A 27365-nucleotide genomic window follows, 5' to 3' on the forward strand; every position below is an offset into this window, starting at 1 on the left:
ACCCTTGCAAAAATATGTCTATATTTTTTAAGGTCATTTATTTACCTTTTTTTGAATGTCATATACAAGGAAAAATATTGAACTAATGGAATAAGTTAAAAAGAACGCTGAAAACGTTATATTATTCTGATATTATTGAAACAAAATCGAATTTTCGACGAAACAGATTCCGTTGTGCGACTAAATGTAAAATATAATTTAATACAAAAAAATACAGCAATAAATGGATTTCTTCGTTAATTTAAACTAGTGAAATGCATATTTAATTGTTTATTAAAAAAAATTTAGATAATTTCAAGGATCAACAAGAGTAGCAATTATTTTTAATCCATAGTGTGACTATGTGACCCAACCACTACGTTATTTTTCATTTTTTTACATGAGTAAGTAATATTTAACATATTTAAAGGAGTTTTTATAACACAAAAACCTTTTATTTAAACATTTTTATTGTTGCACTACTTATAAAAGTAAAAAATTCTTTGATTTCATAGATTTAACTTCAATAATTAGAGGGACGAACATCTCATAATCATAAAGATGTGTTCACATGTCTACGAATTCCTAAGTTATTAATGACATCGGATTATATGCACGATCAAAGTGCCGAAATATCCATGCAAATATGCACGAAAAATGGTCGAAATATGCACAAAATATGCACAATCAAAAGTCACTTAATATTAAAATTTATTATTTTTTTGAAGACTTTTCCGGTAGTGACATTAATAAAAGCGCCAATTTTTATAATTTCATAAAATCCAGGATTTTTAATTTCTTGAAATAAAGACTTTTTATTTATTTATTATACGCCAATAATAATTTTCTACCAACATTTTCCGATTGCAATCTTAATGCCCATGGAAGTTAAACTACCGAAATATGCACTATCAACGAAAAATTGCCAAAATATGCACTATCGCCTAAAAAGTGACATTATATGCATTTGCATATGCAAGTATGCAAATGCATATAATCTGATGTCTAGTTATTATAAATCTGCAAATATCAACGACACAAAATGATTTTCAACTTTACTGATAGAAAAGTAGTGGAAATAAAATCAAAATTTTTAAAAAACATAAAACTTTTAGGTACTTAAATTTTAAATAGTATATTTGTTATTGTTAAGTAAAGTCGACGCCTTTATGATTTGGCTGTAGCGATATCGATTTTTCTCAGCAATAACTAAAGCTAAGAAATTAAAGTTCATTGGCAGTATTTATCATGTCTTTGTCTTTGATTTACCCATAGCATAACACGATTGGTCAACTTTTATAACACAGAATAATCAATCAAATAGACCTGTGTAAAAAAAAAGGATTCCTATTTTTCCCTACAGAGGAGAGTGATTTAAGCTTCCAAAAATGTACATGGATTGGTTCAAGCATACACTTTAATTTGCCCATAGCTTATATGAAATGTATTTATGGTTTTTAAATTACGCGACAAAACTATTTTGTCGCTTACGCCCTTTCCATTTTTTGCTGTTCCATTGCTTGTTTTCTGTGAGAGGCCGGGCCGGCCTTTCATAGAAAACTAGCAATCTAAAACATATCCAAAACGGTTTTTTACTTTAACGCGGCGTCACCTTAACACATAAGTAATAAAAAATATATTTGTACGTTAATCGTACCAGTTTAAAAATCTCCAATTTTCTTAATAAAATCTGTGAATAAAAAAATAATTAATTTAAAATGTGAACTAAGCCTTATGCTTTCCGCCTGTTGTGACTTGTCCGTTCCATTATATGTGACCATACGAAAAGTCACAAGTCGGAAGTCACGTAATATTACTTTCTTTTACTTTTAAAGTGTTTGTAAATAACCGATAATAGTTATCACAATTTCATTTTTTATACTAAATACTAAACTAATTTTGCAACGTGTCAACAGTAAAAACAGTTGGAGAAAGTATAATAATGCTTACAAAATATGGTCACTTATCTGAACAAATAAACCGTTCCTGAAGAACCATCCAACCTGCGTCCGCGTCTTGTAGCAGATTTTTAACTACTAAATTTAAATTGAAGTTTCTCGATGTACAATGAAATATAGTGCTATCATTTAGTGCCGAAAATATTTTTGTAGTATGTTTATAAAACTAAAAAAAACGGTCACTAAACCGAACATTCCGGCCGGGTTGTTTTTTCATGATTATAATTTTAATTAATTTGTAGTTAAATTATGTTAGATTTTTCAATAACAAGACATTCAATTGATACATTAAGTATTTAAGAATCTAACATATGTTTTTTAAGTAACTTACTTTAAGAAAAAAAATAGTTATTAAAGATTTTGTTACAACTTCTGGGAAGGGGACAGGTGAATTTAATAGGTTTCGGTACTTAAAAACCCTTATAAATCTCATACTAAATAAAATTATATACAAACGTGAATGTATTTTAATAAAAGAAAACTTGTTTATGCTCCTACATTAAAATTACAAAATGTTAGTATGTAATTTTTTACAAATAATCTGTAGCGAAGTCAAGGGACAAGGTAAAAACCAGGGGTACACATTTTTTTGAAAATGCCCAGTTACCAAACCTTGACTAAGTACTAACCAATGATAACACATCTACAATTCTACATATATAAATAAAAATTACTGTGTTAAAGCACAAATCAATAGGCGTGATAGTTTTTCCGTAAAGTGTACCACAAAATGTTCAGGCTGTGGGATATACTAGGGCTCGCTTCGCTCGCCCTGATAAAAACAAATATATTGTCACATTTTTTGCTTAATATATCAGAGGAAACCACAAATTAAAATTAGCGATATTATACCTATATGTTAAATTTAACCCAGACAGTTTTTTTTATATTATAAGAAAACTACTGCAGGTCCAAGTACTGTACAGCAGGTTACAAGTATTATGAAATTGGCGTTTTGTATGGGATGAATATAAGGGCGATTTTTTTTTGTATAATATATTTATTATTTAATTAATCAATGTTCCATTGTTATCGATGCATTTTTGTCATCTTAAGGGTAGTCCGTTGATCCCTTTACTAATAAAAAAAAAAACGGGGGGACGAGAGTCAATAAATTCTTAGAAAGCGGTTTGGACTGCCACATCAGAGTTGAATTTTTTTCCTTGTAGGAAGTTATCCAAATTCCGCAAAAATGGTAATCTGTTGGAGCCAGGTCCGGGGAGTACGGTGGATGTCGCAGACATTCCAATTGCAGCTCCTCCAGTTTTGCGGTCTCATAATTCATATTTCAAGTCCATTGTGCGATATGATCGATTCCAAAGAAAAAATAATCTAGAAAAAAACAAATGAATGACTGTTTTGGAAACTCAAATGTACCAAACAAATGAATAAGTAGGTAAGATTTGAATTTGGAATTCTTAACCAAAGAAGAGACATTTGAGATCAAAGTGGCCTGTACAAAAAATGCCAATTTCATATATGTTATTTATAAAAACTAAAATTGAAATATTATTATGTATGGCTAGATTTATATTTTATTTAGAAATAAAAATGTAACTTCAGTTCTTACAACAATAATAATAATTGGTCTCGTAGCACTTTTCGATACCCCTACCTATATAATAGATAACTAGCTATTTGACCGAGCTTTGCTCGGTATTCGATACAACACGAATAAAATTACATTTTTTAAAAATGATTCCTATCTAGATCGATGCAGATAAAACCAGATGACTGCGACATATTATGTGCATAGTGCAGTTGTGCTCGTGACTATACTAGCTGCCCCACTCAGAGACATATAATTTTAATATTCACTTACGCTGTTCGTCATAAGTTTACCTAAATATCAGATTAATATGGGTTCCTTTTTGACTATGGAACCCTATTAAAAAACAGAAGTCGATAGAGACTAGAGAGTCTCCATAATATTATTATCTCTAGAGTCTAGACTCTAGACTATGAATATAGACGAATAGCGCCATCTATTAGCTATAGCGCAGTCAACAGCGAAGGTGAGGCATGCCCGCGATTCATGCCCTCTGACCGTATCCAAAATTACTTCAAAAAATGACAATATTAACGTTGCGTTCCTTGACGCATTCAATTATTGAATCCTCCAATGAAAGTTGATGACGAAAATTGAAGATAAAAGTGCACAGTGTGAACGCAACGCCAACTGTCATTTTTACTTTAACTTTAACTATAACTTTAACTACAATGCAAAATGTCAAATCTTTGGTTAAAGTCAAAAATGGACGCCAATCGCCATATTTAACTATAACCTTGAGCTCGACAAGGATTTCAATGAACGTGTCGAAAAAAGGAACTTACGCTGTCATCATAAAAAAACCGGCCAAGTGCGAGTTGGACTCGCCCATGAAGGGTTCCGCAGCAGCAATAAGGTTTATTTTTATGAAATTAAGAGGTTTTTGATTTATTTTCATATTTCAATTGATTTAATGAAAGTTAAATTAAGGTTTACCATTTATGACGTATAAAAAAAACTACTGGCTAGATCTCGTTCAAACCAATTTTCGTTGGTAGTTTTTGTTGTAATGTACATCATATATTTTTAGACTTATCATGCCCCTACTTTAGAAGTTAGAAGGGGGGGACACACATTTTACCACTTTGGAAGAGTGTCTCTCGCAAACTATTCAGGGTAGAAAAAAATGATATTAGAAACCTCAATATGATTTTTGAAGACCTATCCATAGATACCCCACACGCATAGGTTAGATGAAAAATGTTTTTTTTTTTTGTTTCAGTTGTATCTATGGGGACCCTTGAAATTTTCAATAATTTTTCCATTTTTGTATCAAAATCTTAAAGCGGTTCACAGACTACATCTACTTACCAAGTTTCAATAGTATAGCTCTTATAGTTTCGGAGAAAAGTGGCTGTGACATACGGACAGACAGACAGACAGACAGACATGACGAATCTATAAGGATTCCGTTTTTTGCCATTTGGCTATGGAACCCTAAAAACGCCATTTTTGACAGTTCTCCTTTTCAAGCAGCGCCCCCGCCCACGTTCATTTATAGCCTTGTCGGACCAGCTATCATCTGTCAAATTCTGTGGTCAAAGTTAAGATAAAAGTTAAATTAGCTATAACTATAACCATAACTTTGACCACTTTGCATTTTGCATTGTATTTAAAGTTACAGTTAAAGTTAAAGTAAGTTGGTTCATTTAACAGAAGTGACCGGATTCAACCGAAAATTTTCTGATACCCGGCTATATTTGACTTGAAGTCACGTCACGTCACGTGACGTCACGTAAAGTCACGACACGACACGTAACGTCACGTCACGTCATGTCACGTCAAGTAACGTAAAGTCACGACTCACGTCCCGTCGCAACACGTCACTTCACGCCACGTCACGTCACATACGACACGGCACGACACAACACGACTTGACTATTAATTTTCAATTTACTCTCAATGAGCCCTTATATATTGATATCCACATTGTAGGACTGCACAGAAAATAATTATTTCGCCATCTTGGATTGTCGGCCATATTGGATTTAGAGTGATGTCACATGCCATATTACGTATTTATGTCACATACCATTGTCATCCAAACTAAACGCGTATGCAAAATTTCAGCTCAATCAGTTAAATATAATATCTACTTCAAAATTGAGTTCCAACATAAGTACATACTTACATACATACAGAACAAGTTAAAAGCTTTAAAAAAAACGCTGAATGGACGAAAACAAAAATAGATCACCAAAGAAGTAAAGTAAAAATAATTATGGCATAAAAGCTACGAATAATAAAAACTACATAAAAGAGATCCAAATATAATACATGTTGTAACAAAACAAAGTAACAATATTTTAGACTTTAGGGTGTCAAATGTCAATGTGTCTCTGATAATAGAGTTAACTGTGAAAGTAGCATCGCTGAAAGAGTCACATTTGATTTCTATCTAATATACAGGGTGTAACAAAAATAAGTGATAATACTTTAGGGTGTGTATGTGTTCCTTGTAGAGAGTTTACTGTGAAAGTAGCAGCGCTGAAAGACAAAAATTTTTTTTCACTTTTGTATGAGGAAACTCGTGACGCTCGGGCCCTTGCCCATACAAAAGTGAAAAAAAATGTTCGTCTTTCAGCGCTGCTACTTTCACAGTGAACTCTCTACTAGGAACACGTACATACCCTAAAGTATTATCACTTATTTTTGTTACACACTGTATAAAATGCTCGTGTCACAGTTTTCGTTGCCATACTCCTCCGAAACGGCTTGACCGATTCTCATGAAATTTTGTGAGCATGTTGAGTGTTGAGTAGGTCTGAGAATCGGCCAACATCTATTTTTCATACAAAAAAATAATTATATGGCAAAACAACATTTGCCGGGACAGCTACTGTTTTTATAAAAAATTGTCCAATGTTATGAAATTCCCTATGAATATAAAAATCGGCCAAGTGCGAGTCGGACTCGTGCAGGAAGGGTTCCGTACTGTTATAGAGCAAACATAGACCAAAAATTGTGTTTTTGTATGGAATATTAAATATTAATTTTATTTTGTTTTTTAACCCCCGACAAAAAAGAGGGGTGTTATAAGCTTGACGTGTCTGTCTGTCTGTCTGTTTGTCTGTCTGTCTGTGTGTGTATCTGTCCGTGGCATCGTAGCATCCAAACGGGTGGACCGATTTTGATCTAATTTTTTTGTTTGAAAGCTGACATGATCGAAAGTGTTCTTAGCTATAATTCATCATCATCAGCCTGCTCAGTCCTGGACAATCAGGGTTTATCTGGTTCATGAAAGGCCGTTAGCAACTTGTATTCGTTTGATGGGTTTTATATTTCATTCTAGTTTGTGATATTTGTGATGAAATTAAACATCTACATTAGCGGTCCCCCGACACACCTTGACAACAATTATGGACTAAAATATTACTTTACACAAGTTAGGAATTATTTGAACTTAAAGGCAGTAAATATTATTTCATTACTTTTTAAAGTTGTTTTGGCGGGGTTTTTTTTTTTTAATTTCTTAATTTAATTTTGTTGTTATAGCGGCAGCAGATATACACAAACTGTGAAAATTTCAGAACTCTAGCTATAGCGGTTCTTGAGATACAGCCTAGAGACAGACAGACGGACAGACAGACATCGAAGTCTCATGAATAGGATCCCGTTTTCACCCTTTGGGTACGGAACCCTAAAAAAGAAACTCTCAGCGTTGTTACTTTCACAGTATATTATGTAGGTAAGGGACACGCACAGAGGGACACGTATACACCTGTGCAATATTCATCAGCCACTCCACAGGTAATAGAAGTTTGAAAATCAGGTTAATAATGAAGTTGATTATGAAAAATTACCTATTCGCTACTTCTTGCTACATTGGTCTTCTGTCAGAGAAAGATATTTGTACATGTGCAAAGTCTCGAAAATCTAGTAAATAAATTATTGAAATCGGTAAAAGCTGCTGATATGTATAGTCTATCAAGAAAGTGAAGAAATTAAAAAGTGGCAACATCGTAGTGACTCGCGCACGAAGGGTTCCGTACCGTTTTAGAGGAAAAATTGGCCAAAAATTTAGTTTTTTATATGGGAGCCCCCTTAAATTTTTATTTTATTTAAATATTATTATTAATTATTAAAAGACACATATATTTAAGGCCTTTGTGAAAATGTCAAGTGCCCACCTGTTGCCATTATTGATATCGAGTGAAAATTTCAACTCTCTAGCTATAACCATTCTTTAGTTACAGCCTGGAGACAGACAGACAGACATACAGCTGTCTGTATCTATTACTAAGACTTTGTTATCTTTCCGTCTGTCTGTCTGTCTGTATGTCTGTACATACAGACAGACAGACGGACAGACAACGAAGTCTTAGTAATAGGGTTCCATTTTTACCCTTTGGATACGGAACCCTAAAAAAGGGATGACACTACGATGTTGCCACTTTTTAATTTCTTCGCTTTCTTGACAGACTATATCAATAAAGTTACAGACATAACCCTTTACAATTAAAAATATTCACCCAGCTAAATATCGAGCTAGATACAACTAGATACAAGGTCAACTTGTGTGTGTCTTGCACATGCACATTGAACACGTCACATGTGACATGACAGACAAACGGACGCACTCAGAGACATTTCATGATTATTAAACTTTAATTAAAACGTAGTGATTATATTCTCTTTGACTTTAATTTAATGAAGAGTTTGATTGCCGCATGCCGCATTCAGAGTATTTCAGAGACGAATATTAATTAGTTAACTGTAATTAAATGACATTATATTTGTATAATGTCAAGATCTTCATTTATTTACAGTTAACTAATTAATATTGTGAGTGCGCCAGTTCTCTAACTGTAGACTCTTCTAGAGAGCAGACCTTGAATAGTTATACGCTGCCTATCTTTATAAGATGGAGGGGAAAATACATACATTTGTACGTAAAGATATAGATAAAAATTTAATAATTTAATTCTCGTAGCACTCGTATTCTCGTGGCTACGAGATCTACGAAAAATTTATAAAATAATTTGCTTCGTAGAACAGTACTGAATGAATACGAAACTAACATATTTATTTTTGTGATGTTACTGTCAATTCATTTTAGTCATAACTATAACGTGTATTTGCAAACTTACCTTAATTTTTTAAGCAAATTGACGCTAGAGTTTTAAGGGTTTTTTAGTTTAAAATTTAATATATTTTGTAGGACATCAGTGTCATTTAGTGGTAGGCCTCATGTAGACATTCTTAAGGTGTTAACTTTGTTAACCTATTTAGAAATAAATTAACCCATTTAGAAATAAATATTTTGATTTTAGTTCAGTGTTAGTCAATATATCGAGTAATTTTGAGTCCGATTATAATTAAGTAAGTAACAAGATGAATAAGCTATATAATATGTAACAATGTTTTGCCTTTGTATGTAAAGCTCCTGTTAAAAAATCAATTTTATTAGTATCAGGAGTTAAGGCGACGCCTTGATAATTTGGCTGTGACGATATCGATTTTTCTCAGCAATGACTAAAGCTAAGAAATTATAGTTCATTGTCAGTATTCATCATGTCTTTGTCTTTGAATCACCCATAGCATAACACCATAATATAATCAATCAAAAAGTCCTCTGTAAAAAGGGATTCCTATTTTGCCAACAGAGGCTTCCAAAATTTGTACATAAATTGGTTCAAGCGTACATTTTAATTCGCACATAGCTTATATGAAATGTATTTATGGTTTTTAAATTACGCGACAAAAACCATTTTGTCGCTTACACCCTTTCTTTTCATTCGTTTGAAGTCGGTACCAGCCCAGAACTGAAAATTGGCCTATACCGACTTCAAAAGAATGAAAATTGAGTACAGAATTGGTTGAGGTTAAGTCGAATTTCGAAAAAGGCACTAATGAAGAATAAAAATTATTTCATACTTTTTAGATCATATTTTAAGAATATTATTGTTTTTACCTTGGAGGTCGGTTTAAATTTTTTGAAAAAAAAAGATACATACAGCCGAACGTCGTCTCCTCCTTTTTGGGAGTCGGATGTCACTCTCGGGACCATGAATCTAATACTCCTAAACTGTCAGGCTCAAATCATATCATCAATATAACAAAATATGTGCTCGAAAAACGTTTAAGTAGTTCATTAACCGATGCATCAAGTCAAACAGCTAAAACAAAACTCCCCATCTGGCTTAGCCGGATAAAACATTACACCCCTCTTCAGATGATGTATAAAATCCTAGTAAATGATGCGGCGTGACGTCATGGAGGTCATTAGTCCAGGCTAGAAATGTTATAGTGTCTAGACGCAGCCGTCGACAGTCGCTCGCGGCCTTGGCGGTCAGTCACGAGGCGATCTGCCCGATAAGCTGCCCGCTTATCACCGCCACGCTAGCTGATAGCACACTTCATGACATGGGATTCCTATGGGAAACGTTGGAGAATATAGCCGATAGTAGTTTGGAGGCCGTGGGCGTCTACAGATTTCCGAACATTACAAGGGTACGATCCGATATATAACCTAATAGAAGACGCTCGCAGCTCGTTTGCGTAAAAATTCGTTTATCGCGCGAAAACCGTTCATTTTTCCGGGATAAAAAGTATCCTATGTCCTTTCCCGGAACACAAACTATCCCCATATCAAATTTCATCAGAATCGTTTCAGCGGTTTGAACATGAAGAGGTAACAGACAGACACATTTCGCATTTATAATGTTACTAGGCCTAGGATATTATAGATTATAACTAGCTGTTCCGGCAAACATTGTATTGAAGTGACTTAATAAGTATGTCACCATGGCAACGTCCATCGCTATCCCGTCGCACAAAAAATGGTCGCCGTCAGTCTCGAGTTGTAATAATTTACTATTATTTATTCAACAAATGCACTTATCAATATAAAAAGTAGATGTTGTCCGATTCTCAATCCTACCCGACATGTTCGCTAAGATTCACAAAAATCAGTCGACCCATTTCAGAGGAGTTCAATTACGTACACCATGACACGAGAATTTTATATATGTACATTCGTCGAGTTTCGTCACATTTGTCTCACAAGCCACTAGTGGGCAGTGGCTGGCACACCAGTGCAATATGTCGTCGGCACTTGTCGGATACGTGACGTTTTTAGCACTTCCCAGTATACTAGGTTTTATTTCTAATAGGTTTTATCTCGTAACCTAGACCAAAAGTCAGGATATGGCACCACAAAAAAGTCCTCACAAAATATCATGGTACACAGCTTCGAAGTGGCATGATTTTTTTTCAACGTTTTTTGCCCCGACATGGCATGTCTAATATCTAATTACGTCTATGCTAGAATAACATATTAATCTGTCAGTTGCATAGGGATAACGGGCTAGGGCTCCTTATTATTTTCCTTTTGGCTTCCCTTCCTTCTTACATTTTGAAGATCGTCATCAAAATCTCTTTGGCTATAATAATAATATTATGATAGCTATATGGCTGTGAACAAGGACTGCTTTCTGAAAACTTTTCTTGGACTCGAACTCGAAATCACTTTTTTGGCAACATATATTATAATAATAATTATTTTCTTTCCTTTTTAGGGTTCCGTACCTAAAGGGTGAAAATGGGACCCGATGAGGATTTAGGAGATGACGATTCATGAGACTTCGATGTCTGTCTGTCCGTCTGTCCAGGCTGTATGATGTATCTCAAGAATCGCTATAGTACTGAAATTTTCAGAGATTGTGTATATCTGTTGCCGATATAACAAGAAATATACTAAAAACAAAATAAAATTAATATTTAAAGGCGGCTCCCATACAAGAAACTTATTTTAAAAAGATTTTTTTTTCTCACTTTTTTGGTAAAAAGTGGGACCCCGTGCGAGTTCCTTACACCGGTTCTTCTCGCCGGGATAGTTCCCGAACCGGTGGTAGGCACCATTAGCATCAACGTTCTGAAAGTATTTGTTACAAATCTATTCGGAAATAAAACAATTTTTATTATTTATTATTTTATTTATCACATTATATTACTGTAAGCGAAATTGTGGTAAATGCTTGCAGTTATCTAAGCGATGCTGCAATTTAAAAACTTTTATCTTTAAAGGTTCAGGAGTTCTGTTCAGTGCCTTTGGACCAAGAGACACCTTCGTATGAACTTTCTCTTATTCGTAACATATGTTTAAGTTACAAGAAACAACATTTTAACCACTATGAGTCTTATGATAAATTTCAAGGATTTCCCTCGATTGCTCATAGACCCCATCATCATCTCACCACTTTTGTAATTATTATTCAAAATCAAGATTATACCCTATACAACAACACAAGAATTTTGAAAATCGGTCCACAAACAGCAAATTAATCATCAAAAGCATCTGCTTCGATGCAAAATATCACGAAAAGCATCAATAATTGGGTCATAATGTGATGACCCATGGCATAATTATGATTTTGATGATGATGATCAAATTAATTGATGTGTTGGCTTATGCTTTCAGTTGTTTAAACAACGTCGAAATCCCCAAACCTGTATCTATAAGGATTCAAAAGTTCTGTTGGGTACCTTCGGATCCAGGGTATAACCTGGTGCGAAATCTTACTTTTTGGTAGCATTGATCTCGAATGCTTCAGAAAAAATTGAAATCACTATGTCTTTCGATACAAATTTTAAGGAGTCCCCTCGATTTCTCCAGGATCTCATCATCAGATCACCACTTTTGTGAACATGGTACCAAATTCGACTTAAACCATATACAACAGAAAAAAGAATTTTGAAAATCGGATCACAAACGGCTGAGTTATCGTTGAACATACAAAAAAATATATATATACATACAGCCGAACGTATAACCTCCTCCTTTTTGGAAGTCGGTAAACATTGTTTTAAAACATGTATTCACAAGCCACAAGTATTAAAATTACTATAACTCACTATAAATAATTAATACTGATTAATTTGTTTTTTTCGATTGTTACTTAATAATGCACAGACAAAAGTCGAATGAAAAAACCCTTTATTTACATCCCGAATAAAATAAATGATAAAATTAGGAGGAAGAAATGTTCTTCCAGGTTTATAGCTCGGGACGGGATCGGAACCTGCGACCGTGTCATTGCCTCGTGAACCGAACACTGTTTCCACTGACACCCGGCACGATGAACACGTCAATACGATTTAGTAGACTGGTCGTCATTCGGCCTTCCTTTGGACATCATATTTTAAGTTTTCTTTTATATTCAAAGTTTTAACTTCACGCTTGATATAATAAACAGCAATGCCAAATTTTAATTCTTTAATAATAAAATTAAGCTTTTCCCAGTAGTCGGCTACTGAGCTTATTTTATGGGGATAAGCCTATTAGGGAATAACAAAATGCTTATTTTAATCTATTTAAGCATTTATTATTATAATGGCAACAGAAATAATAATATACCATATGTGCAAACTTTAACTGTCTAGTTACCACAGTCCACAGCTAACAAAACATACTGTCTGGTGACAAGCGGATTTAATTGTGATGGATAAACAGAGAAGTCTCTGTAGTGAGGTCGTAACATAACTTTACATTGAAATCTTAGAAACCACACACCACATAACACACACGATCAGCACTTCAGCAGGTTATCTTACGAGCTGTGATAGCTATACAATCGTCGTAGATGCATTGTATTGCAGCTGCTGTGTTTGCCGTTTTGTAGCAGTGGAGACGGGCCGCGTACGGCGTAACGCGGTAGCCGCTGGACCGGCCCGGCTTGTTTGAACGTTGAATCACTTTCGCACACACACACACAGACACGAGTCCCGACACTCGCACACACAGCCGCCCACCCACACTGGCGCGCGCGACCGGTAGCGTCCTTAGCTCATAAACGCTATCATTTCGCTAATCTGTACCGAGAACGTATTATGTCTCGAGCGCCCTCGCCCGCTTCACGAGACTGCCAGTTTGGACACGATCTAGTTGTGAATCGTTTCTGAGTCTGACAAGCGACAGACAGAATTCACTCAGAGCAGCAGTTATAGTAGAAGTAGAGTAACCCTCTAACTCGTAAAAAATCTACACACTGTATCTGGTTGGCTGTTCTAAATCATTTATAGAACATAACTGCATTCATAACTCAATACGTAATTTTTATGTGGGTTAGTACACGAATGCTTAACAGCGTCCATCTATAAGTTATAGTTGGACAATGTTTAGTCCTTCGCTGATATGTTATAAAAAATCGGCCAAGTGCGAGTCGGACTCGCGCACGAAGAGTTCTGTACCGTTATAATAGCGCAAAAATAGACCAAAAATTGTGTCTTTTGTATGGGAGCCCCCCTAAAATTTTGATTTTATTTTAATTTTATTGTTATTTATAAAATTACACATATAATAAAGAACTATATGAAAATTTCTAGTGTCTACCTGTTGCCATTATTGATATCGGGCAAAAAGGCAAAAAAAAAATCATGTTTGTTGTACAGGAGCTTAAATATAAATTTTACTTTGTTTTTAGTATTTCTTGTTATAGCGGCAACATTGGCTTTACAATCTCCAAAAATTTCAGAAGTCTAGCTATAGCGGTTCTTGAGATACAGCCTGGAGACAGACAGACAGACGAACAGACATCGAAGTCTTAGTAATACTTTTACTAAGACTTCGATATATACCCTATTACTCCCGATCCCTGGGTACAGAACTCTAAAAATCGCTTGATAGACAAGAACTAAAATATAACAACATATAATAATGTAACACTGTACAACTTTAACGGACAGTCTCTATATACACAAATCACAATGTGGATCTTTTTAATACTGACAGGATATAAGTTTCAAATGCTTTGTTTAAGAACACAACATTTTCGATCGATTATAATATTTCTGTATCATAATAAAATATAATTAATGTGAGGTTGTTTTAAATTGCATACACTATGACTAAAACTGCAACTTGCAAGTCTCTTTAAGTGCATAATTGCAAAATATTTATTATTAATTGTTTACTATCAAATAACTCTGAACTGTTTTGGACAGTAACAATTTAATTTTTGAGTCACCAATCACCATTTACATATTTTGTAATCAGTCTAGGGTCCTATATCCTGTTCCTGGTCGTAAATCTGTTTCATAATAGTGTTCATACAGTTTTAGCAACAATCTTAGTTAATTAAAAAAAAATACTATTCAAATAAAAAAATATGTTTCAATGAAGAACAACAATCAAAAGTAAAAAACATCGGTATTATTTTTTACTATCAAAACAAAAAGATTATGCAGAATTCTTTAATAGTTTTTCTTACAAAGTTTAAGTTGCGTCACGCGTTGATGTCTTTTCAAATGAATTTTGATACTCGCTTCCGGCTTCCTGAAGGGCCGGCGCAGGGCTTAAGAAATACCAAGATTATTGGAATTGAGAGCTTTAAATATACAGGTTTAAGTACTCGTTACTATCATGTAAGCATTTACCAAGATTTTAGGTGCAAAATTCTAAGTTTTATTTTCATAGAATAACTGCTGTACTCAGAAAATTTCAATAATTAATTACGTTCAATTTAGTGAAGAATTTGACACAAAATTTATTATGTTTATGTCAAAATCTTTTTTTTTTTTTATAAAAAGTTAAGTAGTTAATAAATGTTTCAGAGTGCGGCAGTTAGTGTTAAGTTGTCATTAATAATTCGAATATGAGCAAAATCGATATTAATGGAGCGTGGTGGACCCCGCGTTTGACGCCATGTTAATTCCGCCCCGCTGTCGCTGGTGGCTGGTGAGGGTAGCTATTGTTCTTGCTCTACATTTCACAGGGTTCTAACTTCTAATGCTGTGTGTGTTAGCTCCTATTTGATTTTTGAATATTAATTTTCTATCTGTACGCACGTAAAGAGATCTAAATCTATCTACATCTAAATCGATCATATTAATATGAGGAATAATTACAAAAAAAAAATACCACAGTGACAAATTAAGAACCTTTCTTAAAGTCTATTAAACTTGAGTTTTTCTAAATGAAATTTGTATTTGTTCCAACTTTTGAATAATTAGACCAACTGTAATTATAATTGATTGTAATTTGTACTTTTAATATGAGAGAACTGAGAACCGAGTCTTACGATGAATATTATGTCTTGAAGAAAACCAGCGAGGAACGCTTATGTTACAGTTCCCGCTTAATTTTTTTACCAAAAGCGTGTTGGCCATAGATTATTTTCTTTTTATACATCAAAATAGACATAGATTAAGCCGCAGAGGATATAGGCTACATAGTGAAAAGTTGATCAGTTTCCGCGGCGTTTTGTACTATAAACGTGTTCGTATGTCCCATCAATCACCAGGTGGTGTGACACAATACCACCCCACGAGGGTGAAAGTGCTTTCCATTGGCCGAGGGCGAGCGGGGACCATGTACACAGCTTGAACACCTATTTTACTACTCCACTCACTCGTATGCCAACGACATGAGACTCAATTTCGTACCAAATGGAGGAATTATTATGTTGGTATGACATCGTACATCTGCTTTGTATTCGTAATTCGTATAAACACTATTATGTTTTGAGTAAAATTTGTTGTTGTGTGTTGTCGCCGAAATTTCGCTTGTTTTTTTTTTATGAAAGAAGGGGGCAAACGAGCAAACGGGTCACCTGATGGAAAGCAACTTCCGTTGCCCATGGACACTCGCAGCATCAGAAGAGCTGCAGGTGCGTTGCCGGCCTTTGAAGAGGGAATAGGGTAATAGGGGAGGGTAGGGATGGGAAGGGAAAGGAATAGGGGAGGATAGGAAAGGGAATTGGGCCTCCGGTAAACTCACTCACTCAGCGAAACACAGCGCAAGCGCTGTTTCACGCCGGTTTTCTGTGAGAACGTGGTATTTCTCCGGTCGAGCCGGCCCATTCGTGCCGAAGCATGGCTCTCACACTGTACAAAGTTTGTGTACCACGTCATACAAACTGTATACAAGCAAGTAGGCTTCAAGGTTATTGTCATTGTCACTAGTCTTTCATGCCATAATTAAAAAAAAAACGGCGAACTTGTCATGAAAAGCCTATCTGTCAACAACCTGCAGATGTTTTAATACTGTTAATCAATGATATTCTAGTTATACAGATATGTTACGTCCATACTTTTTTCCGGCTAAAATCTCTTCCGAAAAATTTTCAAATTCAAAATTGAAGATATTGACAAATTTGACAGATAAGTGAAACAAAAGATACGAAAAACCATTTACATAAAAGAGACAGTTCTATTTTTAAACGTCGAATCGTATCGCTGTCTCTTTCTTCGCCTGAGCTATGACGAAAATTCGATTTGTTCCAGATTGTTCGAAAAAATAATTGAAAATGTACATAATCGAGTTATTTATTGCAATCAAGACATGTGGTAAGAGATTCCATGTGTTTTGTTTACTTTCGAGTCATAATTGGTACATTTTCGAAACACGCACGACGTATTTTTCAATTTATTTAGGTAAGACAAGACGCGGCACGTTCGTGATTGCGCTCGATGCAGACTTAACAACAGACGGCCCAATTGGGCCGTATTTGAAGCTTCACAACGCGCGCGGTAGTAACATATCTGGTTTGAGTATTTCATCATTGCTGTTAATATAAAATATGGCTCGGCAGTAGCTTCGATCACAGCAAAAGATTCCTCCAAAAATAGTTCCAAAAGTTTAATTGTTGTTTCTCAACATAGAGCACTCACGCTATAAAGTACATCTTTAGTCTCTACCACACCAATATCCTTAAAATTCCCCCAGAAACATTAGAATATCTAATGAGTGTCTATGAGTGCAGCCGTTAGCTGTTGCTAACGGCTGCACTCATAGACATTTAATCATGATTAAATTATTTCGCAAAAAAAAATATTGTATAGGGCTAAGTCAAAGTGTAATTAATATTCGTTTCTTAGTGCAGCAGTCAGAGACGAATATTAATTACTTATCTGTAATTGAATGAAGATTTTGACATACCATACATTACCTGTGAAACTCTTCATTAAAATTGAAGTTTAATTGTCATTAAAATTCTCTGAGTGCGCCAGTAAGACTCTACTAAAACCATCGCGCTGGTTGCAGTCTGCGGTCACAGGCGTAACGTCTAGTAACAGTACTAGTGACGTCACCGTCAACGTCGCGCCGTCAAAACACAAGAAACTGTATACTAGTCTAGACTCTAGTCTCTAGGAATTGAGGAAATAGATCTAATCATTCTAGTAAATACAATTTGTGTACGTCGTTTACTTGAATATTACAATTTACGTCTATACCTAATATTATAAATGAGAAAGTGAGTCTCTCTTTTAGCTCTTCACGCTAAAACCGCTAAACCGATTTTGCTGAAATGTGGTATGGAAATACTTTGAGTTCCGGGAAAAAACATAGTATACTTTTTATCCCTAAAAATGTACGGTAAACGAATTTGGGCGCAACGATCTTATAATATATGTAATACATATAATATATTATAAGCAAATTATAAGACCGTATAATATACTATAAGTACAAGAAATAAAAGGATTCTTATATCATATTGTGTTTCCTACTAGGCCCGGTTACCCATAGTTGTTACAAATACAATGTCTTTTATGCAGTCCATATTTTATTTTTAACCGACTTCCAAAAAGGAGAAGGTAGAGGAGGTAGAGGTAGAAGGAGGATCTTTTTTTTATATTGTATGTTCAACGATTACTTAGCCGTTTGTGGTCCGATTAAATATTATATTCTTTTTGTATTAATACAAAATTATTTTTGTGTTGTATAGGGTTTGACTCGAATTTGGTACCATGTTCATGAAAGTGATGATGGGATCCATAGTCGAGGGAACTCCTTAAAATTTATATGGAAACACATAGTGATTTCGATTTTTTCTGAAGTGTTTCAGGCATATACTATCAAGAAGTAAGATTTTACACCAGGATGTACCCTGGTTCCGAAGGTACTCAACAGAACATTTGAATCCTTATAGATACAAGTTCGAGGATTTTGGCTTTATTTAAACTACTCCAAGCAAAAGTCAATAAATCCTACATTATTTCTGCTGAACATAGGCTCAATTATTTTGGAAAAAATTGGGTTTCGTAAGATATTTGGGTTTTTCGGACGCCATTGTAGCCCTAGCACGGCCACCAGTAGAAATCCGAAAGTATGGACAAACTGTGGAGATAAACTTAAAGTAGCGTTCCGATCTTTTTTCGTTCCCAAAAATTCAATTAAAATGCCACTTTATGACAGACTATAGTCCTAAAAATCAAATAATATCCTACTATACCTATAGTCTGTCACAAAGTGGCATTTTAATTGAATTTTTGTCGGTCGCGATTGGCCGCGGTAAAGATCGGAACGGCACCTTTAGTTTATGCCCACAGTTTGCTTTCTCATTTCTACTGGTTGCCGTGCTAGGGCTACAGGTGTAAAATCAACCAGAAAAGATACTTATTTTGCGAACGCTGCGAAACTATAAAAGATAGAACCATAAAATGTTCTAAGTAATTGTAGATCTTATAAATATCTACAAAAAAGTCCACGACACACTATAACTAACTTATCTATGTCGAGTGAGGCACAATAACCATTTTTTGCATCGACGCTCGAGTGGTTATGCTATTAATCCTTATGAAAATAAATTATTTCAACACTAAGTACAGTTTATGTAGATAACATTTGATCTTTGAATGAATAAAATTGGACGTTTAGTTTTGAAATTATGGCGAAATTAAAATATAACGATAGTGGGCGTCACCAAGCGGGGGTGCGCGTGCGGGAGGAAGACAATCTGTGCAGTGTGCACTATGCATCCCTTCGGACAATGACTGCGTCGTCCGCGTCGTCGATGTCAGTGTCGGAGTCTGTGAATTGACCTGGGAATCATTTTGCCGTAACCGACATCCACGCGGGATGAGCCGAGGGCGACCGCTATTAATAATATGTACAACTCTAAGACAACAAGATATAATATAGCCTTGTGGTCTCATAGGTAACTAAAAAGGGTAAAATTATTATTTTTTAACAAAAAATTAAAACCGACTTCCAAGGTAAAAACAAAAGTAATATTCTTAAAAATAATCTAAAAAGAATCAAATAATTCTTACTCCTTATTATAGTGCCGCCTTCAGACTTCGCCTATCGCCGACATATTTACATAGCAAGCCATCGTCGATTTTAATATTTTTAGAAATAATATAATCACGTGGTAAACTCGACATACAGAGTAAGGATTAACAGAGAGGCCATGTTCACCACTTGATAAACGAAATCTTTAATGAATTTTGTATTATAATAAAATGATGTATTAGGTAAGTATTATGTTTGTTCTGTACTCAGTACTCACGAACATAAAAAATGTATTTCCTCAAAATAATACATGTGTATAATACAATGTATAACAAAATAAAGTATTACCCATACCTTTACAAAGTGTAACAAAACTAAGTAATAAATAACAATACTTTAGGGTGTGTATGTTCCTTGTAGAGAGTTCACTGTGAAAGTAGCAGCGCTGAAAGACCAATTTTTTTTCACTTTTGTATGGAGAAACTCGTGAAGCTGGGGCGCTCGCCGATACAAAAGTAAAAAAAAATATTAGAAATACTATATTTATGATATTGGCGTATATTCCACAGAAACATGGAACCCAAAATTAACTCTTTTAGTGCTGCTACTTTCACAGTCTAATTTATATATACGTACCCCAAAGTATTACTACCGAAGTCGATTTAAAGTTCTTAGCTTTAATAATTTCATCATCGTCAGCTCACTCTCCTCTGAAAAATATGGAGCTTATTTTATGACCTCAATGAGAAGGGTTCAAATATATTTTTTTTGTGTTTGGGTTTATTGCAATAGCTTTAATTAATAAATAGCCCATCACCCTGGATCTACCCATGACAATCACTTGTATCTGTCGCTGCAGCATCACCTGGAATCTATATAACACCCTCCAGAAGTTCAAAAACGAAAACTCTACTCGCAGCAAGATAACGTTTTTGACCCGCTTGACAAGTTTTTAATTAGATTATAGTATTCATTATAGTTATGCAGATCATATTCATATTTTCTTTGTCATTTTTAGGAATCTGTTCCCAAAAAGACCCCTTGGCCCGGGAAGTCTTCGCTTTGTTATCTATCCGTCTGTCTGTCTCCAGGGTGTATATTATTGTTATGAACTTATGACACACAATGCCATCTAGCGTCAATCCGATCGAACTTATCGGGGGATATTATACTCTCGAACAACATAAAACCCCTACTCGATACTAGATGGCGTTAGGCTTCCAGAAATATTCCACACTACACACACACACACAAAGGAATGGAAGGAAATTCTCATACGTTCTGGACCTCGTCTCGGCCCACATAAAAAGCCGCTGGTAGACGAGTCCGTGGATAGCACGTAACAGTATCAAGTAACGCGGTAGCTAGAGAACTGAAATTTTAAAGAATTATGTATTCATAATGTCACCATCACAACAAATAGAAACAAGATGAAATAAATATTTAAGAGGGCTTTAATAGATGGCAAAAACGCGATTTTTAGACCTTTTTTGTTTGACATCAATAATTCAATAATGGCAAGCGGTGTTTGAAATATTTACGAAATATATACCTTATTATATTTCAACTTTAATAATAATCTATAATATTAGAATTGTCTGTCTGTCATCTTTGATTTTGATTCATGCTGAACCATTTTTTTATGAAATTTGGTGAAGAAACTAGAAAGGATAGGTACTTTTTATCCCGAAAAAAATGTACGGTTCCTGTACATTGCATCTAATTGTCGTGAGTGAAGAATTAATAATTGCATAAATGCTCTTAACTATTCACTTTTAAATGCCGTCGTGTTTTTGATAAAAAAAAAAAACAAAAAAAAAATCATAAAATCAAATAAGGTTTTAGGGCATTTCATTTCGATCACAATATATTTTCTATAAAGAATCCTTAGTTATTTCCTCCGGAGGTGCACCAAAATCATGGTGTAGGTATCTATAGATCTAGATCCAACCAACGATATCAAAATACTACGTTCTAATTCTATGGATCCAACCGCATGATAATAGTGTTTTTGCGTTTTCTTGTTCAAATTTCAGTACTCCAGTGCTAAGATGTGATAATTCTTTCTATTGCTATGGATTGGACCTGTGCGATAAAATAACATTATATCATTTTACAAAGTTTATACATTATTTTCTGACTAAGCTGTAATGTTTACATTTTGGGCGATTCCATTATCGGGGGTGCAACAGTTTGACACACTTAAAGCTTTCTACAGGCAAAATGCTTCATTTTGCCTGTAGGAAGCTATTTATTAATAAAATATCCCTTGAAGGGATGCATTTTAACTAGTTTAACAATGATTTATAAATGAAAACCTTCATCAAATGTATGAAGGGCCACAAAACAGGCCGAAGCGCCATCGCGGGTGCAACCAATTTGACCCTCCATTAAGAACTGTGATGAGTTTATATGTGAATACTGGTCATTGCGAAACTTTTACAAAATAACTTGCCTATATTTAAAAATAGCATAAAACAAAGAAACTAGATAAAAGTAATTATAGTAATAAGTACTAGAAATTATTAACCATTATACGATCATGGGTGCAACTTCAAAATTCTCAAATCTCTTAAAGGTGAATTAAATCGTAATTCTCTAACAAATTTTAAAATTTTCGATATGGAATATATAATTATACTAGTAAGTTTGCAATAAAACTGCACCAAATTGTAGTTTTATTTTTATTTTCAGTTGTTTATTGGCCTGACAAAATTAATCGACTAAATCACTAATAACGATTGAATAGTGTAATTTATACAAAAGATTTAGACGTATTGCTGTATAACTATACCACAACTAAACATTAATTTGAAATATATGCTATTTTAATTAAAAACTATGGGAAAAAACATCGCGTCCCTTAGATGATATTGCTTAAAAACGCTCTAAATTATTTGAATTCCATTTTTACCGATAAAAGTTGTTTCGTTAGTAAATACACATCTTCTTACGTATATTCCAATAGAAAAATGTAACTAATGCCACATTTTAAAAATTCTCGTTAAGGGCCGTCTGTAGCGGAATGGTCCTTTTTTGACTTTCAAACCTATCAAAGACGTAAAAAATATGTTATTTAGCTCAAGTCTTCCTTGGTAAATAAGACTATCCAACGCAAAACGAATTTTTCAATAAAACCAGCAGTTCCACAAATTTTTAACTTAATAATATAAGTAAAAGTATGATTTTCCCAAACTTGAAACCGACAAATTATGAGGAATGGTAAGTCGTATGAAAAAAATGTCTGAATATTTTTGGTAGAGAATTCTATGATCTACACTCTTGCCATACCTATTTTTATGATAAAATGTACTGTTTGGAAAAAAAACTGGAAAAACAACATTTTCATACCTTTGACCTTGAATAAAATTTTTTGCACAAGGAGGATCACTGGGGACTTTTGAGGTTTTATTTATAATGGTGTATTTAACGTCTCTACCAATTTTCAGCTCTATGCGAATTATTCCGAGGTTACGATTTTTTGCGTCTAAATAGACCGGGCTATAGGTACTTCTACGGAGCTCTACGTCAGTTGGCAACACTCGCGCTTGGCCTTTGCCTAGATTTTATACGTGTAGAAATCAACGAGCATTGTAATGGTTATACGGTGACCTTGAGCGAACACCGCCGCGGTAGGACGGGGGAAGTCCACCTGTGTGCTGACAACTTCACTCCGCTGACCCCGCCGTGACCTCCATTGTCTTAAGGCTGTTCGCTGTCTATTAGAGATCTCCTCAGATTGCCTTTACGACAAAAGTCTACGCCGATCTTACAGGCTTCAACATTTAACATCACAATTTTCCAGAGGCAACGTGAGCCTATGGTAGAGAAGGATACAATATATTGTAATTTGTAAAACTTACTTACTACTTATTTAAATGTTAGACCTGTAAGCTGTTTGCGAAATATTCCTGGGGATCGTCTGGGAGTGTCAGTGTAATGAGTAATGAGTAATGACATTGGAATTTTCCCTGCTGCCGAGAAAACCTAATAATAGAGTAACATTGACCGGCTGACATTGCTAAAATCGCTGCCGTGATATGATACCATTTACATACTACAGTCTACAAACACGATACTCGCGTGCTGCTCTGTCTGTCTGTGTGTCTGTCGCGCCCACGCTGCGTACACACTACACAGACGAGCCGAGCCTATCTCACCATTGTGCAATTGTATTGCCCGCCGAAAACGTAAAAAAACATCATAAAGAACTTCCTTCCACGACAATTGAATACATTTAAAATACAAATATCGATCATTCCGCTTTCAAAATAAAGTTTATTATTCATTGTGACACACGCGACGTCGCGGCCGACGCCCGGGACTCTAATGAGAAGCGATAAGACTCAAATTACCGAGCAAAAATGTGCTCGAAATGTTGGAGTCCGTTGCAAAAACTTTTGCGCGTTCGGTCGACGAACTCGGCGCGAGTGTGCGCGCGAGACGCGTGCAGATCGCGCGTGTGTACCCGTCGGCCGTGCCTGTTTGTGTATAGCCCGAGCGCGTGTGTGTGCAGACGTGTCGAGACGTGTGTTGTGTGCGTCGTTGGTACAGAGTGATGTTTTTCGATCATTTTTGGCAATACTTAGTCAATTGCAAGTTACGGGCCTCCTTAAATTGAAAACGTTTCGTTCTGCAGACTCGCTTAATGCTTCTTTATAAAAAAGTATGGATGATAAAATAAATAAAAATAATAATTTATACCAAACTTAAGGTTTTTTACAGTGCAGCCGCCCTCAGAGAGATTTAATATTTTTTAACTTTGATTTCATAGAGAGTTTGACCAAAAATGTATGATGTTTTAGTCAAAATATTCATTAAGTATATATAAGTTAAGTTATCATAAAATCTTTCTGAGTGCAGCTATTACAGAAATATCTGAGTGTTTCTATAATATTTTTGTGGTGTAAGTTACTCCTTTAGAAACATTAACACTACATTAATTATTGAAGACGTGAGTTGATGAACACGATAACTAACGTTTTTGCATAAATAGAGGTTTTGGGGCCCGAAAAATAATTTTAAATTAAAAAAACTATACATTTTATGTATAGTATATATATTAGGTCATATTGAAATTGGCGTTTTGTTGTACAGGCCGTAACCAAAGATGAGATATTTGATCTCAAATATCTCATCTTTGGTTAAGAATTCCAAATTTATATAAGTATTCATTTATTTGGTACAATTGAGTTTCCAAAACAGTCATCCATTTGTTTTTTCTTGATTATTTTTTCTTTGAAGTCGTCCATATCGCACAATAGAAAAATTGAAATATCACTTTATTTACGAATATAAGTTCTACCGTGGCACGAGTGCTACAAAAACAGCTCGAAGAATTAACAATGTGTAATAATAATACTCCCCAAACCGGTTTCGGTGACGGTGGCCGGTTTCATTGAAACCAGACCAGGTACGCAGGAGTAATTTTATAGTACCCAAGTGTGTGCGCAGTACACAAGAGCACTCTCTATTCCTTTACTCTCATAACCCAGTGGGACGGAAGACCGACACGACTGGCGAGAGATCAGGCGCAGGACCGACTTTTTACATGCCCGTCCGACGCATGGATCATCTTACTTGTCAGACAATCAGGTGATCAGCCTGCATTGTCCTAACCAAACTTGGAAATAACATGTTTCCAACGCGGGATTCGAACCCACGACCTCCGGAGTCGAGAGCGACGCTCTAACCACTAGACCACGGAGGCGTTACAATGTGTATGGCGTTGGTGTCGCAAAGGAAAATACGGTACGGTTTTGGTTCCAACGTTTTCATTCGTAATTTCGACCTTCAAGACAAGCCCCGTGGACAACCCGAGACCAAAATGAATAATGAAGAATTAAAGGCAATTGTGGAAGCGGATCCATCGCAAACCACTTCAGAGTTAGCAGCAGGCTTCGGTGTAAGTGATAAAACTGCTTTAATCCACTTGAAGCAAATTGGGAAGATAAAAAAACTTGAAAGGTGGGTACCTCATGAATTGAGTGAAGCACACTCGTCGACTGCTGCGTTATATTGCTCAACCGACACAATAATGAAGGGATTTTAAATCGTATCATTACTTGTGATGAAACATGGATCTTTTATGATAATCAGAAGCGTTCGTCGCAATGACTGTCCCTGGAGAATCAGCCAAATCCTGCCCTAAGCGAAATTGACTCAGAAAAAGTTACTTGTGAGTGGTTGGTGAACTAGTGCCGGTGTCGTTCACTACAGCTTTCTAAAATCTGGCCAAACGGTTACGGCAGATATATCTATTTTCAGCAACTGCAAACCATGATGGAAGAACTAGCTGCTAAACTACCAAGGCTGGTCAATCGCTCTAGGCCACTGCTGCTTCAGGACAACGCTAGACCACACACTGCACAACAGACGGCCGCAAAACTGGAGGAGGAGACAATTGGAATGTCTGCGACATCCACCGTACTCCCCGGACCTTGCTCCAACAGTTTACCTTTTTTTCGGAATTTGGATAACTTCCTACAAGGAAAAAAATTCAACTCTGATGTGGCAGTCCAAACCACATTCAAATAATTTATTGACTCTCGTCCCTCCGTTTTTTTAGTAAAGGGATCAACGAACTACCCTTAAGATGGCAAAAATGCATCGATAACAATGATACATACTTTGATTAATTAAATAGATTATACAAAAAAAACGACTTTATATTCCTCCCATACAAAATGCCAATTTTATATGTAAGGACCTAATATTAGCTAGGTGATGAAGTAGATAAGTTACAAGGTTTGTTCAAAATATAAGGAAAATATGAGTTAATGTCTGGAGTTCATCCACTTACGTCTTCAATTATTATTACAGGTTAGAATACCTATAATTACAATAAAGTTGAGAGTAGACACATTCAATTAAAATTAAATTAATTTGCATAAAATTAGAAATACAATAATATAATTTTGAAATATTATTAAAAACTCTTCTTAAAAACATCATGTACAGTGTAAGCCACAACACTCTACTGTTGTGTGCGTGCGCGTGTGTGCGTGACTCAGACGAGACACAGTCTGTAGTCCGTACGACACGTTTTCATCGGGCCGAGCTAACCACCTGGTGCGGGCTGCGGGCTAATTGCTGGAGCCTGGATCGCCTGCGGTGACTCGACTGCGCTACCGCTTACCTGAGATGTCACCTCTGAAGGGCTAATATTAGTTAAAAGACAGGCTTGAGGCTGCTAGTAAAATATATGTATAAAAAAATAACCGTGGACTATATATCAGGAGCAACACCCACTACGTCTTGACTCTTGAGGGTCGAGCGCCTGGAGTTCCGCTACGAAGTGAATTTTAGCTCCTTTGTGGTGAAAGCCCGACGCATCGTCTACCGACCTTCGAGAAGGAGTTCTGGCCGATTGTATGTTATGGTAGTCTCTAAGGCATTTATAATATAGGCCAAAATGGCAAAAATAAAATATTCGATTTTTGTCCGATTCACTCTTTAGGATTAAAACCTTTTACTTTATTAGTCTTCAGGGTCAACAATGGCATAAGTAAGAAAAATATAGATAAGTATTTTTATTATTTAAACAAAAAAAATGTTCTCTTGTCTTTTTGTAAAAATATATAAATTCTCTTCTCATAATAGTATCCTAATATCCTGATAATAATAATTGTACGTAAAATCTTTACATCTGTAATTAATTAGAAGTTATACTTCTTCAACTAACTTCTCTTCAGAACATTTATGCAAGGGCTATAATTTTGACGTGGGAGAGCCATCGTTCGGCACGAACGGGCCGGCTCGACCGGAGAAATACCACGGGCTCACAGAAAACCGGCGTGAAATAGCGCTTACGCTATGTTTCGCTGAGTGAGTGAGTTTACCGGAGGCCCAATCCCCTACCCTTTTCCCTTCCCTACCCTCTCCTATTTCCTTCCCTACCCTCCCCTTTCCCTTCCGTACC

General features: G+C 35.4%; 1 protein-coding gene and 1 long non-coding RNA gene across 4 annotated transcripts in view; one reads left to right on the forward strand and one right to left on the reverse strand.

Moving 5' to 3' along the window:
* LOC121727435 overlaps positions 1 to 27365 on the forward strand; it is a 75092-nt gene that overhangs the window by 25181 nt on the left and 22546 nt on the right. Inside the window, exon 3 of one of the 3 annotated variants that reach the window (XM_042115292.1) lies at positions 11007 to 11059. The exons of the other annotated variants lie outside the window; for them this stretch is intronic. Within the exon in view, the coding sequence (XP_041971226.1) occupies positions 11007 to 11043 (37 nt within the window). The 3' untranslated portion in view covers positions 11044 to 11059. Of the gene's footprint in view, positions 1 to 11006; positions 11060 to 27365 lie in introns of those variants that run through there. 3 annotated transcript variants of the gene reach the window in all.
* Positions 12140 to 25947, reverse strand: LOC121727437. Its single transcript, XR_006035672.1, has 4 exons — positions 25846 to 25947; positions 24360 to 24361; positions 22962 to 22967; positions 12140 to 12151 (listed from the first exon to the last, which is right to left on the reverse strand). It is a non-coding gene; the product is annotated as an uncharacterized LOC121727437 (long non-coding RNA).

Source organism: Aricia agestis, chromosome 5 (assembly GCF_905147365.1).
Source record: "Aricia agestis chromosome 5, ilAriAges1.1, whole genome shotgun sequence".
Taxonomy (NCBI): domain Eukaryota; kingdom Metazoa; phylum Arthropoda; class Insecta; order Lepidoptera; family Lycaenidae; genus Aricia; species Aricia agestis.